This window comes from Tupaia chinensis, unplaced genomic scaffold (genome assembly GCF_000334495.1).
Source record: "Tupaia chinensis unplaced genomic scaffold, TupChi_1.0 Scaffold000161_1, whole genome shotgun sequence".
NCBI lineage: Eukaryota > Metazoa > Chordata > Mammalia > Scandentia > Tupaiidae > Tupaia > Tupaia belangeri.
Window position 1 is genome coordinate 1,314,979 of NW_006159632.1, and position 12,880 is coordinate 1,327,858.

General features: G+C 58.5%; 1 protein-coding gene across 1 annotated transcript in view; it reads right to left on the reverse strand.

Moving 5' to 3' along the window:
• The window catches only part of MTR (5-methyltetrahydrofolate-homocysteine methyltransferase), a 74,544-nt gene extending 62,016 nt beyond the window's left edge, over positions 1 to 12,528 (reverse strand). Inside the window, exons 1-9 of the mRNA XM_006145950.3 lie at positions 12,313 to 12,528; positions 11,764 to 11,853; positions 9,195 to 9,264; positions 6,002 to 6,094; positions 4,331 to 4,437; positions 3,626 to 3,685; positions 2,977 to 3,071; positions 1,479 to 1,579; positions 503 to 564 (exon numbers count right to left, since the gene is read on the reverse strand). Of these exons, the coding sequence (XP_006146012.1) occupies positions 503 to 564; positions 1,479 to 1,579; positions 2,977 to 3,071; positions 3,626 to 3,685; positions 4,331 to 4,437; positions 6,002 to 6,094; positions 9,195 to 9,264; positions 11,764 to 11,853; positions 12,313 to 12,522 (888 nt within the window). The 5' untranslated portion in view covers positions 12,523 to 12,528. The remainder of the gene's footprint in view (positions 1 to 502; positions 565 to 1,478; positions 1,580 to 2,976; positions 3,072 to 3,625; positions 3,686 to 4,330; positions 4,438 to 6,001; positions 6,095 to 9,194; positions 9,265 to 11,763; positions 11,854 to 12,312) is intronic.
• Positions 12,529 to 12,880: the final 352 nt, after the last annotated feature.

Here is a 12,880-nt window from a genome sequence, read left to right on the forward strand (position 1 = left end):
GCTGCGGGGAGTGGGCGTAGCCGCCGCAGGGTGGGGAGCTCTCCCGACCTGGCCCTCCTGGGAGGCGGGAGGACAGTGAAGGTGACAGTGGGGACCAGGGAGCGGGCCTAGCCGCAGCAGGGTGGGGAGCTCTCACGACCCGGAACCCTGAACAGCGGCATGTGGGGAGAGGGGACAGCAAAGGTGACAAGGGGGTCAGGAGGGCATCTGCTGCATGCAGGGGTGTGTGGGGAAGAGAAGGGAGAGCGCCACATAGAGGCAGCACAGGAGAAGGTCCGAGGAGAGCTGCGTCTCTGGCCGAGCACGTTCCGAAAGCCACAGGGCTGACCAGGGCGGAGGTGGCAGCTGGCCCTCCAGAGCTCCAGGACCTCCGCCCAGCGTGGCTACACTCTACTTGCTATTTATACGTGGGAGCTCCCTGAGGGCAGCGCTGCTTCTAAACATCCCAGACCTGAGACCCCATCCCTGCCTGGAGAGAACCCGAGAGAAGGCAACCTCTGACCTTCAGGTGCCTGGCCATGATGGCGGGGGTCTCGTCATAGTCTCCAAAGGTGTTGGGAAGACCTGCAAGGATGTCCCAGCCGTTACTGAAAACCACCTTCATGACAGGCGTCACAGTCGCGACGTTCTGACGAGACGAGCAGGCACACAGCACGGCTCCGACGCGGCACCCGAAGCAGCAACGGCGGCGTCAGCACACACGTCTTCCCCGGGAAGGACCCACCTGCGCGTTCCCAGTGCCCATCTCACCCCTCTCGGGGAACCTGTCCTTGTCGCCCAACTCCTCAGGGAGGCGGGGAGTCCCACCCAGGCTCCGAACACGGAGCACCCAGCGTGCGAGCGAAACCGCAGCCAGTCTCCTCTCAAACAGATCATCCTAAGCAAGCGCCCGTCTCCTGCCTGCGCTCCCCTTCCGGTCCTCTCACCACGGGCAGGTGACAAAGCGCACACTGGAGACAAAGGCTAGAAAGTGGTTTTAGCTCCAAGTAGCGAGGCAGCACCCAAAATGCTCACTGGGAGGCCTGGCTATACAGGGCAGGGCGCCGGTATTAGGTGGGTGGTTTGAGAACTGTCTAACACCTTCCGGATTTTTAGAGAACGAACTAACAGTCCTAGCTGTTGAGGGGAAGGCAGCGACCCCCGAGACCGCCTTCCTGCTGTCCTGCACAGACAGGCCTCTGCACCCTCCCTGGCCAGGCCTGCACGGCAAGCGCTGCCGGCGAGGCGAGGCGAGGCGAGGCTCGGTCACAAGATGAGAGTCACCCTGACATCAGGTCCCTTCCTGCAGTCGCCAGCTGACCCAGGTGTCCCTTCAAGCGTAAAGGGACATGCTGGCCAGGCCCAGACGCCGCACTGGGAGCCTCCTGCCGAGGGACAGCTGCGCAGACCCACAGAGCAAACCCCACTAAGGTCTGGACGCCCCGGCCCGTCTCACGTAGGGCCTGGAGCCTCTCCCCACGGCGGCGCCCTGGACACACCTGCGTTGGGGTAGCAGAGGACGTAGGCTGTGGTGCACTTTCCGATCGTCTCGATGAAAGGCCGCATCTCGGTGGCACCCAGAGCACAGTTTAATCCAATGCTATAGAAACACAAAGAAGGCGTGAGAGACATTATCTTACATTCAAAATATTTACACACACGAAACACAAGGAGCTGTCGCCAGAGCACAAGAGCGAGCTCAGGTGAGGCACGCAGGCCCGGCATGAGCCGGTGCTCAGGAAACGTGACTGTTTTTTTAAAAAGCTTTTGCCATAGGGCCGCATGCATTTGCCAGAGACAGGACAGTGTGGAGTCACCGCCCCCTCCCTCCTCCGCCCTCAGAACTCCGTCTGGCAACGCTCCTCGTCGCTGCTGCTAACGCCCTGGCTCTCACGAGGAAATGGCTGGGACTTCGCAGGCACGTGCCAGAGTCTACTCAGTGGCGGTCCCAGGTGCAGAGCCTGCTCTTCATCATGCATTACGTGTGGGGTCAGTTACGCGATGCTTTTTCACACTTCAGTGTTTCCAGTTACAGGGTGTAATTTATTTTTTTTAAGAGAGAGATTTTTGGTATAGGGTGCTTGTGCTTCCTGGAGAGACAGAGAAATCACCCCGAGGGGAAATGGCCACGCCACAATCCCTTCTCCTCCATGCTCCTCTCAGGATTTTGAACACTGATGTATAGGCACCCAGCATGAGGTTTAAGCCACCAAGTCTAGGACTCGAACTGCATTTGCCCATGTGGGAGGGAGCCCAGTGACTAACCATCACACCATCTGTGGTCCTTTCAGGGCATAATTTCCAAGCCGCTGGGTCTGGGACTTGAACCACGGTCAGCCACGGGGGAACCCAGCACCTTCCCCACACCACCTACTGGCCCGCAACTAGTATTTTTAGGGCAACGACTATGGTAAAAGCAAATGGAGCGCTCTGAGAACAGCCTGGGCCAGGGGAGCAGAGAGGGCCTGCAGTGGAGTGAGGGGAGCGTGGGCCACACGGTTGCAGGGAGGGCGAGTCCGTGCATGTCAAAGGCACGGGAGATACACGTGTCCTGGACACCCTCCCATTTCTAGGCACGAGAAGCTAGGAGGAGGAGACGTAGCGGGAGCTACGGCAGAAGAGACTGTACTAGCCACGGTTTGAAGCCACGCCCGAGCTTTAGAATCCCCACCTCAGTCAAGCTGGGCTGCTTCTGGTGCCCGAACATGAGGGGTCCGCCCGGAAACCCACACAGCACTGTCCTAAGACCTAAGTGACTGACAAGAGCGTGAAGCGGTGCCAGGGAGGACAGTCTCAAAGCGCAACGGGGCACTCGACGGCCAGGCAGCATGGGACCAGGCCGGCCCCTCAGGGTGGCGCACGGGGACAGCGGTCTTCTGAAGCCCCCGGGAGTCGGAAGGGCTTTCCAACAGCTAACATACCACGGCAGGAACACGGTCCCCTCCCAGGTCACCACAGTCACCAGGAAAGGCCCCTACGGGCAAAGCACTCACTCACCAGAGCGGGTCTGCATGAGACACGCTGATGACAAAGGCCTCTCCCGTCTGTCCAGACAGAGTCCGCCCACTCTTATCAACAATCGTGCCCGAGACCTGGACCAACAGGGCAGTCAGTGACGACGTGGGAAGCCAAAGCGCGCCTCTGCACTGCCACAAGCTGAGTCGGGGCGCCGGCGAGGAGGCAGCACTTCGGCAGTCTGCACAGCCAGAGCCGAGGGCGGCAAGGAGCGGGCCACAGGAACCACACGAGGGCCACGGCGGCCTGCAGACTCACAGTGGGAGACCAGAGCCCACTGAGCAGGGTCACCCGGCCTGCCATGGAGCACCAGACTCCCACGGCACTCCCTGCCCTGACGGAGCCCATTCAGCCCTCAAGGCAGGCAGCAGGCTCGCGTGGCTCCACCACCGGGCCCTTCAGTGCCACGGTCAGCTAGGGAGCCAGCAAGCTGGGCTTCCTCCAACAGCCTGCTCCCCGACGCTGCGCCCGGGCACGGGCCTGCCTCTGCAGCCGTCAGACTGATCTCAAACGGTGGAGAGGGTGAACAGATGCTGAAACGCCCCATCGAGAGTTCTCTACCACGTGAGGAGGGATCGCCTCTCAAGATGACGATCATTAACAAATGACAAGCAAGTGTTCTGGAACTTACAAAGATAGGCCGGGGAGTGTACTTCTCTTCAAAAAGTTCTTGGAGCGCAAACAAGGCTGCCTGTCAGGGGAAAGGATGGACATGTTTATTTCTAAGAGACGGCGTCCACAGCCAGGCTAACCGGCAGGGCACCCCCTTCCGAGACTGCTTCTGGGGACACCGACACCCAGCCTCTTGGGCAGAAGAGATGCCTCCACTCTGCACAGTGCAGAGCCCAGCACCGCTTTCTCAGCTGTAGCACTGTACTACAAAGCAGGCCAAGCTAGCAGGTGGCATGGTGGCTAAGGCACTGGACTCCCACAAGGCCAACCACGGTCTGAGACCTGGACATGTGTGCATGTGTGCCCCAGATCCCAGGAGTGGGGACGGGACTGTGGCGCCATCCCGGTGGGTGACCTCTCGCTTCCTTCTCACGGTCTTTCTCTGGTGAGCACGCCCAGGTCCAGGACTCGAACCATGGCTAGCCACATGGGGGTCCAGGACCGTAACCACTATACTACCTGCTGGTCCCCAAAAGTAGCATTTTTAAAAGCTAAAAAGATTTATTTTGGTGTCTTTCTTATTCTACTGGCTATGGTTTTAAAAATTTAAGAATAAAACGAAACAAATACAGGACACTTTTCTGCCCTTGATAACGGCAGTCTCTGTCTTCTCTGTATTAGGGAGTCTGTCACAGCCCCCGTCCCCTTCCCGCCCTTAACTCACCTTGGCGTTGGCAGTATCGAAAATAGTTTCAACAAGTAAGATCTCGACGCCACCATCCAGAAGGCCCATCGCCTGCTCTCGGTACGCTTCCACGAGCTCATCGAACGCTGGGAGAGGGCGAGCACAGCACGGCGGTCACCGAGAGCCCAAGTGGCCCCAGGGAGTGTGAGCCCCACCTGGCACCCGTGGCCTGTTGCTGGCCTACCACAAGCAGCTCAGGGGCAGCGCCGGGCCATGGAGGGAGTGACAGCGAGTGGGTGGCGCTGCTCCCACCACCGCGGCACGTGTGGGGAGCAGGACAGCATGTGCACATCTGGGACCCCACGTCCTCCTCTCGGCCTCTTTAAAGACGACTCACACTTGGAGGGGCATTTTGATTGGCTGAGCGCGAAGTGTGAGGCGTGGCACGCTGTCTGCCCTGTCCAGCTGAGCCCCGCCCTCCTCCACAGTCGTGGGCAGGGGTCATCTGCAGGGTTTCCACCTCAAAGGGGAGCGCGGCCACCCCAGGACAAAGTGCCGAGGGAGCGCTCCGACCCGAGAAGGCGCCTTCCCGTTTTACCCCCAGCCACAGGACAGTGCTCAGGTGCAACAGAGCCGCCGCGCGGCAGCAGCTGCCCCGGATGGTGCAGGAGCGGGGACCGCGGAGCCAGGCCCGTCAGACCTAGGACGGCACAGAGTGCTCCTGGCACGGGCAGCCCGTCGAGTGTGCACCGCGGCACGGAAAGCCTGTGGCCCAGGACCTGCAACCACACCCTTGTGAAAGTGCAGCCCACAAAGCTCACGGCCACGTACCGGGATCACACCCCTCACCTCCGGTAGTTTCATTCTTTCTGGTTTTATTTTTACTTTTTCAAATTTAATCACACATTTCTCCCAAGAGAACAAACACTAAGAGACAGACACCCTCAACAGGGTCTTCCTGCCTCCATCCACCCCGTCTACACTGATGTGGATCATTGAGTGTGCTTGGGGAGGCCCAGGACCCAGACCCAGGGCCTTCCCACGCGGGCCTGGCGTGTTCCCGCCGCGCCACCGCCTGTCCCTGGTTTTAGTCATGCTTAGAAAGCTACCTACATTCCTGGATGTTCTGGTCAAACCTCAACATAAACGTGTTAATAAACCCGAGTTTACGAGGCTTGTGCGTTAGCATGTTTAGACGGTCCGGACTGCTCTCTGGTAAACTGAGTGGAGCACAGTGGGCTACGTTACAATGGAGCAAGACCCGATATCCAATTTTCCCAATTTCTCAGTTTAAAGCTTTATTTCAATTTTTTATTTCACAGTAACAAAGAAACTCTAGGTGGCTGACCAGCTCGGGCCTTGGACCTGGTGGCTTGCTCGCTCGCTCTCTCTCTCTCTCCCTCTCTGAGGAGTGTGTCCTATAGCAAATTTTAAAATAATAATAATGATGAATAAACTTAAATAATTCTAAAAACAAAGAAAAGAGAGAAACCCTAACCCAACACACGCATTGGCACCTGAAGGGGACTCGGGTATGACACTGGCAACAGCGGAGCTAGCGTGGCATCTCGATGGCTGCCCCAGGCCCTGTGGGGGCCCTCCACAAGCACGGGTCACGCTCGCCCTCAGGCAGACGCTGCCACGGACGCGCCTTAGGTCGCTGCGGCACGCAGGCACAGAATGTCCGTGACTACACGTGAAGGTACTCACTGATATTCCTGTAATCGGGTCTCTCCACAGACGGGGACACTGACAGGGTCTTATTTGTGGGACCCAGAGCTCCTGCCACGAACCTCTTCACTCCTGTGGGAAAGGAAGACAAGCATGGCGTCTCCAAAGGGCGAGACCATCAGGCTGTAAACAGGCAGGCTGTGGGCTTCTCCTGGGACGCGGGGCTCCAATGCTTAGTCCACAATTCGGAAATCCAAAACGCTTTAAAAAACCCAACTTCTTCCTGGATTCATTTACAACAAAACTGAACCTCTACTGAACTATCAAGAGGCTATTTACAGCTCTCATCCTAGTTCGTGGGATGATTCGTGGATCTGTTGACATGCGCTTGATCACGAGGCCACGTGGATCCCAGTGGAGAAGCCACAATTCTACGCATGTGTGCCAACGTGGCCAGGCCGACAGAGAACACTGAGCTCTCCACCTCTGCCCAGACGCGTTCCAGAGTAAAGCCCTCCACGGCCGTGTGCGTGCGTCCTCCCTCCCGTCACCACGGCTGTGTGCGTGCGTCCTCCCTCCCGTCACCACGGCTGTGTGCGTGCGTCCTCCCTCCCGTCACCACGGCTGTGTGCGTGCGTCCTCCCTCCCGTCACCACGGCTGTGTGCGTGCGTCCTCCCTCCCGTCACCACGGCTGTGTGCGTGCGTCCTCCCTCCCGTCACCACGGCTGTGTGCGTGCGTCCTCCCTCCCGTCACCACGGCTGTGTGCGTGCGTCCTCCCTCCCGTCACCACGGCTGTGTGCGTGCGTCCTCCCTCCCGTCACCACGGCTGTGTGCGTGCGTCCTCCCTCCCGTCACCACGGCTGTGTGCGTGCGTCCTCCCTCCCGTCACCACGGCTGTGTGCGTGCGTCCTCCCTCCCGTCACCACGGCTGTGTGCGTGCGTCCTCCCTCCCGTCACCACGGCTGTGTGCGTGCGTCCTCCCTCCCGTCACCACGGCTGTGTGCGTGCGTCCTCCCTCCCGTCACCACGGCTGTGTGCGTGCGTCCTCCCTCCCGTCACCACGGCTGTGTGCGTGCGTCCTCCCTCCCGTCACCACGGCTGTGTGCGTGCGTCCTCCCTCCCGTCACCACGGCTGTGTGCGTGCGTCCTCCCTCCCGTCACCACGGCTGTGTGCGTGCGTCCTCCCTCCCGTCACCACGGCTGTGTGCGTGCGTCCTCCCTCCCGTCACCACGGCTGTGTGCGTGCGTCCTCCCTCCCGTCACCACGGCTGTGTGCGTGCGTCCTCCCTCCCGTCACCACGGCTGTGTGCGTGCGTCCTCCCTCCCGTCACCACGGCTGTGTGCGTGCGTCCTCCCTCCCGTCACCACGGCTGTGTGCGTGCGTCCTCCCTCCCGTCACCACGGCTGTGTGCGTGCGTCCTCCCTCCCGTCACCACGGCTGTGTGCGTGCGTCCTCCCTCCCGTCACCACGGCTGTGTGCGTGCGTCCTCCCTCCCGTCACCACGGCTGTGTGCGTGCGTCCTCCCTCCCGTCACCACGGCTGTGTGCGTGCGTCCTCCCTCCCGTCACCACGGCTGTGTGCGTGCGTCCTCCCTCCCGTCACCACGGCTGTGTGCGTGCGTCCTCCCTCCCGTCACCACGGCTGTGTGCGTGCGTCCTCCCTCCCGTCACCACGGCTGTGTGCGTGCGTCCTCCCTCCCGTCACCACGGCTGTGTGCGTGCGTCCTCCCTCCCGTCACCACGGCTGTGTGCGTGCGTCCTCCCTCCCGTCACCACGGCTGTGTGCGTGCGTCCTCCCTCCCGTCACCACGGCTGTGTGCGTGCGTCCTCCCTCCCGTCACCACGGCTGTGTGCGTGCGTCCTTCCTCCTACCCACAGGGAGACTAGAGGTCCTGCACCTCACAGGCGCTGCCAGCACCTCACAGTGGCATTGTCCACGGACCCCAGCACCCACTGCAGGCCTCAGTGCCGGGGGCTACCTCGGCAGTCACAGCCCTAAGGCCTGTGATGAAGGAGGAAGTGAAGCGAATGCTAGGCTAGCAATTCACTAATAACCGTTCCTCGAGGACAGAGCCTGGGAAGCTGTGCTCACTCGCACACCACGATGGAAGCCAGGGGCCGCTCTGCTCTGCGCTTCGCCATCACTGACTTTAGCCACTCAGTGCCACAGGCTGTGCTGTACGCTGAACTAGAGACCACCGACTGGGTAATAACCCAGCCTTGGAACAGGTTATAGACCCAGATACTCTTCATCTTCCCCAAAGCTGAACACTAATGTGGGCCTAAGAAAAACGCCCCCTCCTCTCCCCGTGTCAGCAGATCGGTACCCTCTGCCCTGCGAACCTGCCGGGCGGTCCTGCACCGCCGTGACCTGGACACCGTCTCTCGGAGGCAGAGCCCTTGCCATGCTCGGTCTTCATTGGTGTGCTGTGTGCCACTTCCCAGCAAGTTTGCTTTCTGACGTCACATTTCCAGACCTCAGTCCTACCTCCTCCCGCAGCCTCCCACCGGACAGCCGGCCAGAGGGTGCTTACCACAGTGCCACTTTCTGAGTCCCACCAAGACCACCTCTCGTGCTACTCCATAGGCTGGGGAGCCCCTAGGGACAGCAGCAGGACACGGAGCACTGGGCGGGCAGCCTCTACCCAGGTGAATCATGAGAAAGCGAGGCTCCGGGGGGCTGGCCAGCACCCTAGCGGTCACCAAGGCGCTCACAGAGCCAGTGCCACGCTAACAGCCAAAGAGCTTCCAGGTGGAAAGCACCTGAGCTCTACACACGCCACAGGTCGTGGGCCTCGTCAGTCAGGCTGTGACCTCCCCCAGGTCAAGGAGCTAACTGAGCGTCCCGGCCCCGAGCTGCTGGTTCAGAGGCCAGATGCTTGTGCAACCACGGCTCACGAGGAAGTGGGCACCGCCTGCAGGGCGGCTTGCAAGCCAAAGTCACATAAGAAAAAGCACAGTGAGGACAGCTCGTCACAGCGGAGAGCATCGAGGGACGCCAGTGGGCCCAAGCCCAGGTCCAGTCGCAGGAGCACAACTGGCTGCTGCTGTCACTCGGCAAGGTGACGCCACATGGGAGTCCCAGGTTCAAGTCCCAGCTCACCCTACCAAGCCAGGCAAGGCGGCCCACACCTGTAGTCCTAGCTGCTCAAGGCTCTGAGGCAGAAGGACACATACACTGAAGCCCGTGTTTAGAACAAACGATGACAGAGGAGGAGGATGCGCCTCACCTGTCTGCTGAGTCACCTCTGCAGCAGCTTCTCTGGCCAGGTCCGCCGAGCACTTGTTCATCCGGTAGACCTGACACACAACCGCACATGTCAGCTCCTCTCCTTCCCCCCGTGACGGCTGAGGGACTTGGGAAAAGCCTGAGTCACTGGGAGTTCTGAGGGGAATCTCAGCCACCGCCCCACCAGAGCCTGAGCCCTCAAAGGTCGCAAAGAGGGCCGGGTTCGTGCACAAGGAGGACCAAGAGCCACTTTGCAAGTCCCAGCCAGGTTGACTCTACTGCACAATGGGCCCTAAGCACTATAGGCACCAGGCTCTCCCCCTACCAGGAGCCAGCTGCTGGGCTGTGTGGGCCCCTGGACACCTGACTGCACAGAGCTCCAGTGTCATGGCAGAAATCTTGAAAACAAAAGCATGTAACTGAGGACCAGCAGACGGCGTAATAGTTATGTCGCTGGACTCTCACGTAGTTGACCATGGTTCAAGTCCAGGACCCAGTGGCTTGAAACTCATACAGGGGTGTGTGCGTGTATGCCCAAAATTCCAAGAGGAGAATAGAGAAGGGATTGTGGAGTGGCCATCTCCCCGGGGGTGCCTTCTCACTTTCTGCCTGCCTCTCTAGTGACCACACGCACCCTATAGCAAAAATAAAAAAATTCTCTTAAAGAAAAAAAATAAAGGCACATGTCTGAAAACACCCCACACGAAAATGGGGCCCTGCATCCACAGTCATTCCCACCTTACGCATTTCACAAAGCTTGAAAATGAAAACACCCCACACGAAAATGGGGCCCTGCATCCACGGTCATTCCCACCTTACGCATTTTACAAAGCTTGAAAATGAAAACAGCACACGAAAATGGGGACCCTGCATCCACAGTCATTCCCACCTTACGCATTTCACAAAGCTTGAAAATGAAAACACCAGTGATCAGAAGGAACCCAAGGCCCAGCAGAGCAGGAAGGCATTGCTGCGTGACAGACAGGTGGGCTCAGTCCCTGACCGCCCAAACGGGCCAGGTGCAATGCGCACACCTGTGGTCGGGTGCAGCACGGCGAGACTACAGGGTACCGCTCTCCCTCCCACACGTGCTCGCTCTCTTTCTCATAACAAAGAGCAAAAAAGTAAAAAAGCAAATCTACCACCCTGCACCCACTAAGATGGCTACGACCAAAAAACCAACCGTAACAAGAGCTGGCAAGGATGTACACATGAGGGCCTTCAAAAAGTCTATGGAGGGGCTGGCCCTGCAGCACGTGGGCTCACTCACTCTCTCTCCCAACAAAAGAAGTCCATGGAGCATGTATGTGTATTATGAAAAAGCCACACACACCTTCAAGTTTTTGCACCAAATAGACTTGTACTAACTGCTATACCACGTCTGAGTGGGGTCAAGTCTGAGTTGCAGAAAAGGGTAAGGTGCTGGGTGGAAGAAAGTCCCTAACAAAGCAGCATGAATTCTGCTAAAACTAAAACAAGATCAAACAGCAAATGATGGTGAAGTTCGGGTGGAAGGAAAGTGGAATCACTGAGGTTTTCCAGTCTGTGGTGGGGGCAGCTGATGGTGCCACTAGGGTGGCTAGATCTCATATGAACAACCGTGAGCTCCACATTTCAGACCTGGTGGCTTAAAAAGCACATGGGGGTGTGTGCATGGGTGACCTACATACCAACAGGAGGGGGAGACGGAGAAGGGACAGACATGGCCATCCCCCACAGGGATGCTTTCACATCCCTCTCATCTCTGCCTCACCCCAGCAAGTGCGTGTGACCTCTAGCAAAATTTTTCTTAAAAAATCATTTGTAAGGGACCAGCGGGTGGCATGGTGGTTAAGGTGCTGGACTCCCACATACGGACCACAGTTGAAGTCTCAGACCCAAAGGCTTGAAAACCACACTGGGCATGTGCGTGCATGCCTCAAATCCCTGGGGGATGATGCGGAGAGGAGACTTCAGGGACTGGCCTCTTGGCAGGTGACTTCTCACTTCCCCTTCCACTGTCTTTCTCCAGTAAGCACACACGCAAAAACCTTTTTTTTTTTGGAGAGGTTTTCGCTATAGGGCGCGTGCTCTCGCCAGACAGACAGAGACAGAAAGCGAGAAATCACCCCCCAGGGGGGATGGCCACGCCACAATCCCTTCTCCTCCATTCTCCTCTCGGGATCTTGGGCACGCACGTACACGCGCCCGGCGTGAGTTTAAGCCACTGGGTCCCGGCCGCAAACTGCAGTCGACTACGTGGGAGCGACATAGCCATTACGCTAGCTGCTGGTTCCCCATGCAAAAACCTTTTTAAAACATCACTGTAAAAGCTATGAAATGTGTGCGCATAGCAACGACTGTCTTGAAGAACTACCGTGTGGTGTCACTCCACGTGATTATTTCTTGCCCATAGAAGGACCCAGCTGGAGCTTAAACGAGCTGCTGTCCTCATAAGCAGGAGACACAGAGCACGTCCCCGGCCTCCCACAAACACAGGCTCACTGAGCTCCACGTGCTGTACTCTCTCCCCAGCACAACGTGGCCAACGCTCACGAGCTCCTAAGCCAGCGAGGAAAAGGAATTCTTACCAAGTGCTCCAAGCCATAGTCAGCCTGGGCAATGCTGGTGCTGCTGAAAGTGTTTGTTTCAATGATATCTGCCCCGGCCAGCAAGTATTCCTGCAACGAGAGGCGGTGACGTCAGTTCTCACGAGCCCGAGAGTGCCTGACACAAACATCACCGTGGTCAACTGCTTGAAGTGCACATGGTTGTTTAAGCCACTCACTGTCGTTACTGGCAGCCAGAATTAAGGCACCACCTCCTAACACCCCTTCGTCAGGGCTGCTGTAGGGAAGTAAGCGGGTGAGTGGGTGTGAGAACCACAACCTGTCCGGGATTCAGTAGTGTTCCCCAGGAGCTGAAGTGCCTAGCGGGCAGGACACCTCCTCCATCTCCCCTCCAGGGTGTCCCACACAGTGCACCGCTCCATCTGGTCCCAACAACTCTTCCTCCCGTTTCCCCAGAGCACCAGCAGGGCATGCCCTGGCACGTCAGACAGCCTGCATGGGGCGTGCTGCCCTGGCACGTCAGACAGCCTGCACGGGGCGTGCGTGCCGAAGAGAACGGGGATGCTTCACCTTGTGGATCTGGCGAATGACGTCGGGCCGCGTTATGCTCAGGATGTCGTTGTTGCCTTTCAGTGGCCTGGCATGACCTCTGAACTCTTGACCTCGGAAGTCGTCTTCCTCTAGCCTGTACCGCTGGATCATGGTCCCCATCCCTCCGTCCAGCACCATGACCCTCTTCTGCAGAATGGCTTCAATCTCATCGTGCAGCGTTTGCTTCATGGCTGCTTTAAGCAAAGGAAACATTTGACTTTAGAAGAAGCAGAACTCACCAGGCGTGAGTGTGCGTGTCTGTAACCCTGGCTACCTGGGAGGCCGGGGCAGGGAGATGGCAACACAGCAAGACCCTGAGAAAAGGACCTGTCTTTCCCTCCCTCCCTTCCCTCTCCTCTGAAGAGGGAAAACCCTGACAGGATGGAGGAACTGCAAAGGGACTGCAGCATGGCCACGCCCACTGGGGATGCTTCTTCCCTGTCTCCAGTGAGCACAAGAACCCCTGGCAACTGAAAACAAAGAAAAACGGACGAAGGTGTACGTAGTCGAGGGAATCTGAACAGCCGGTAAGCATATAAGGGGTATG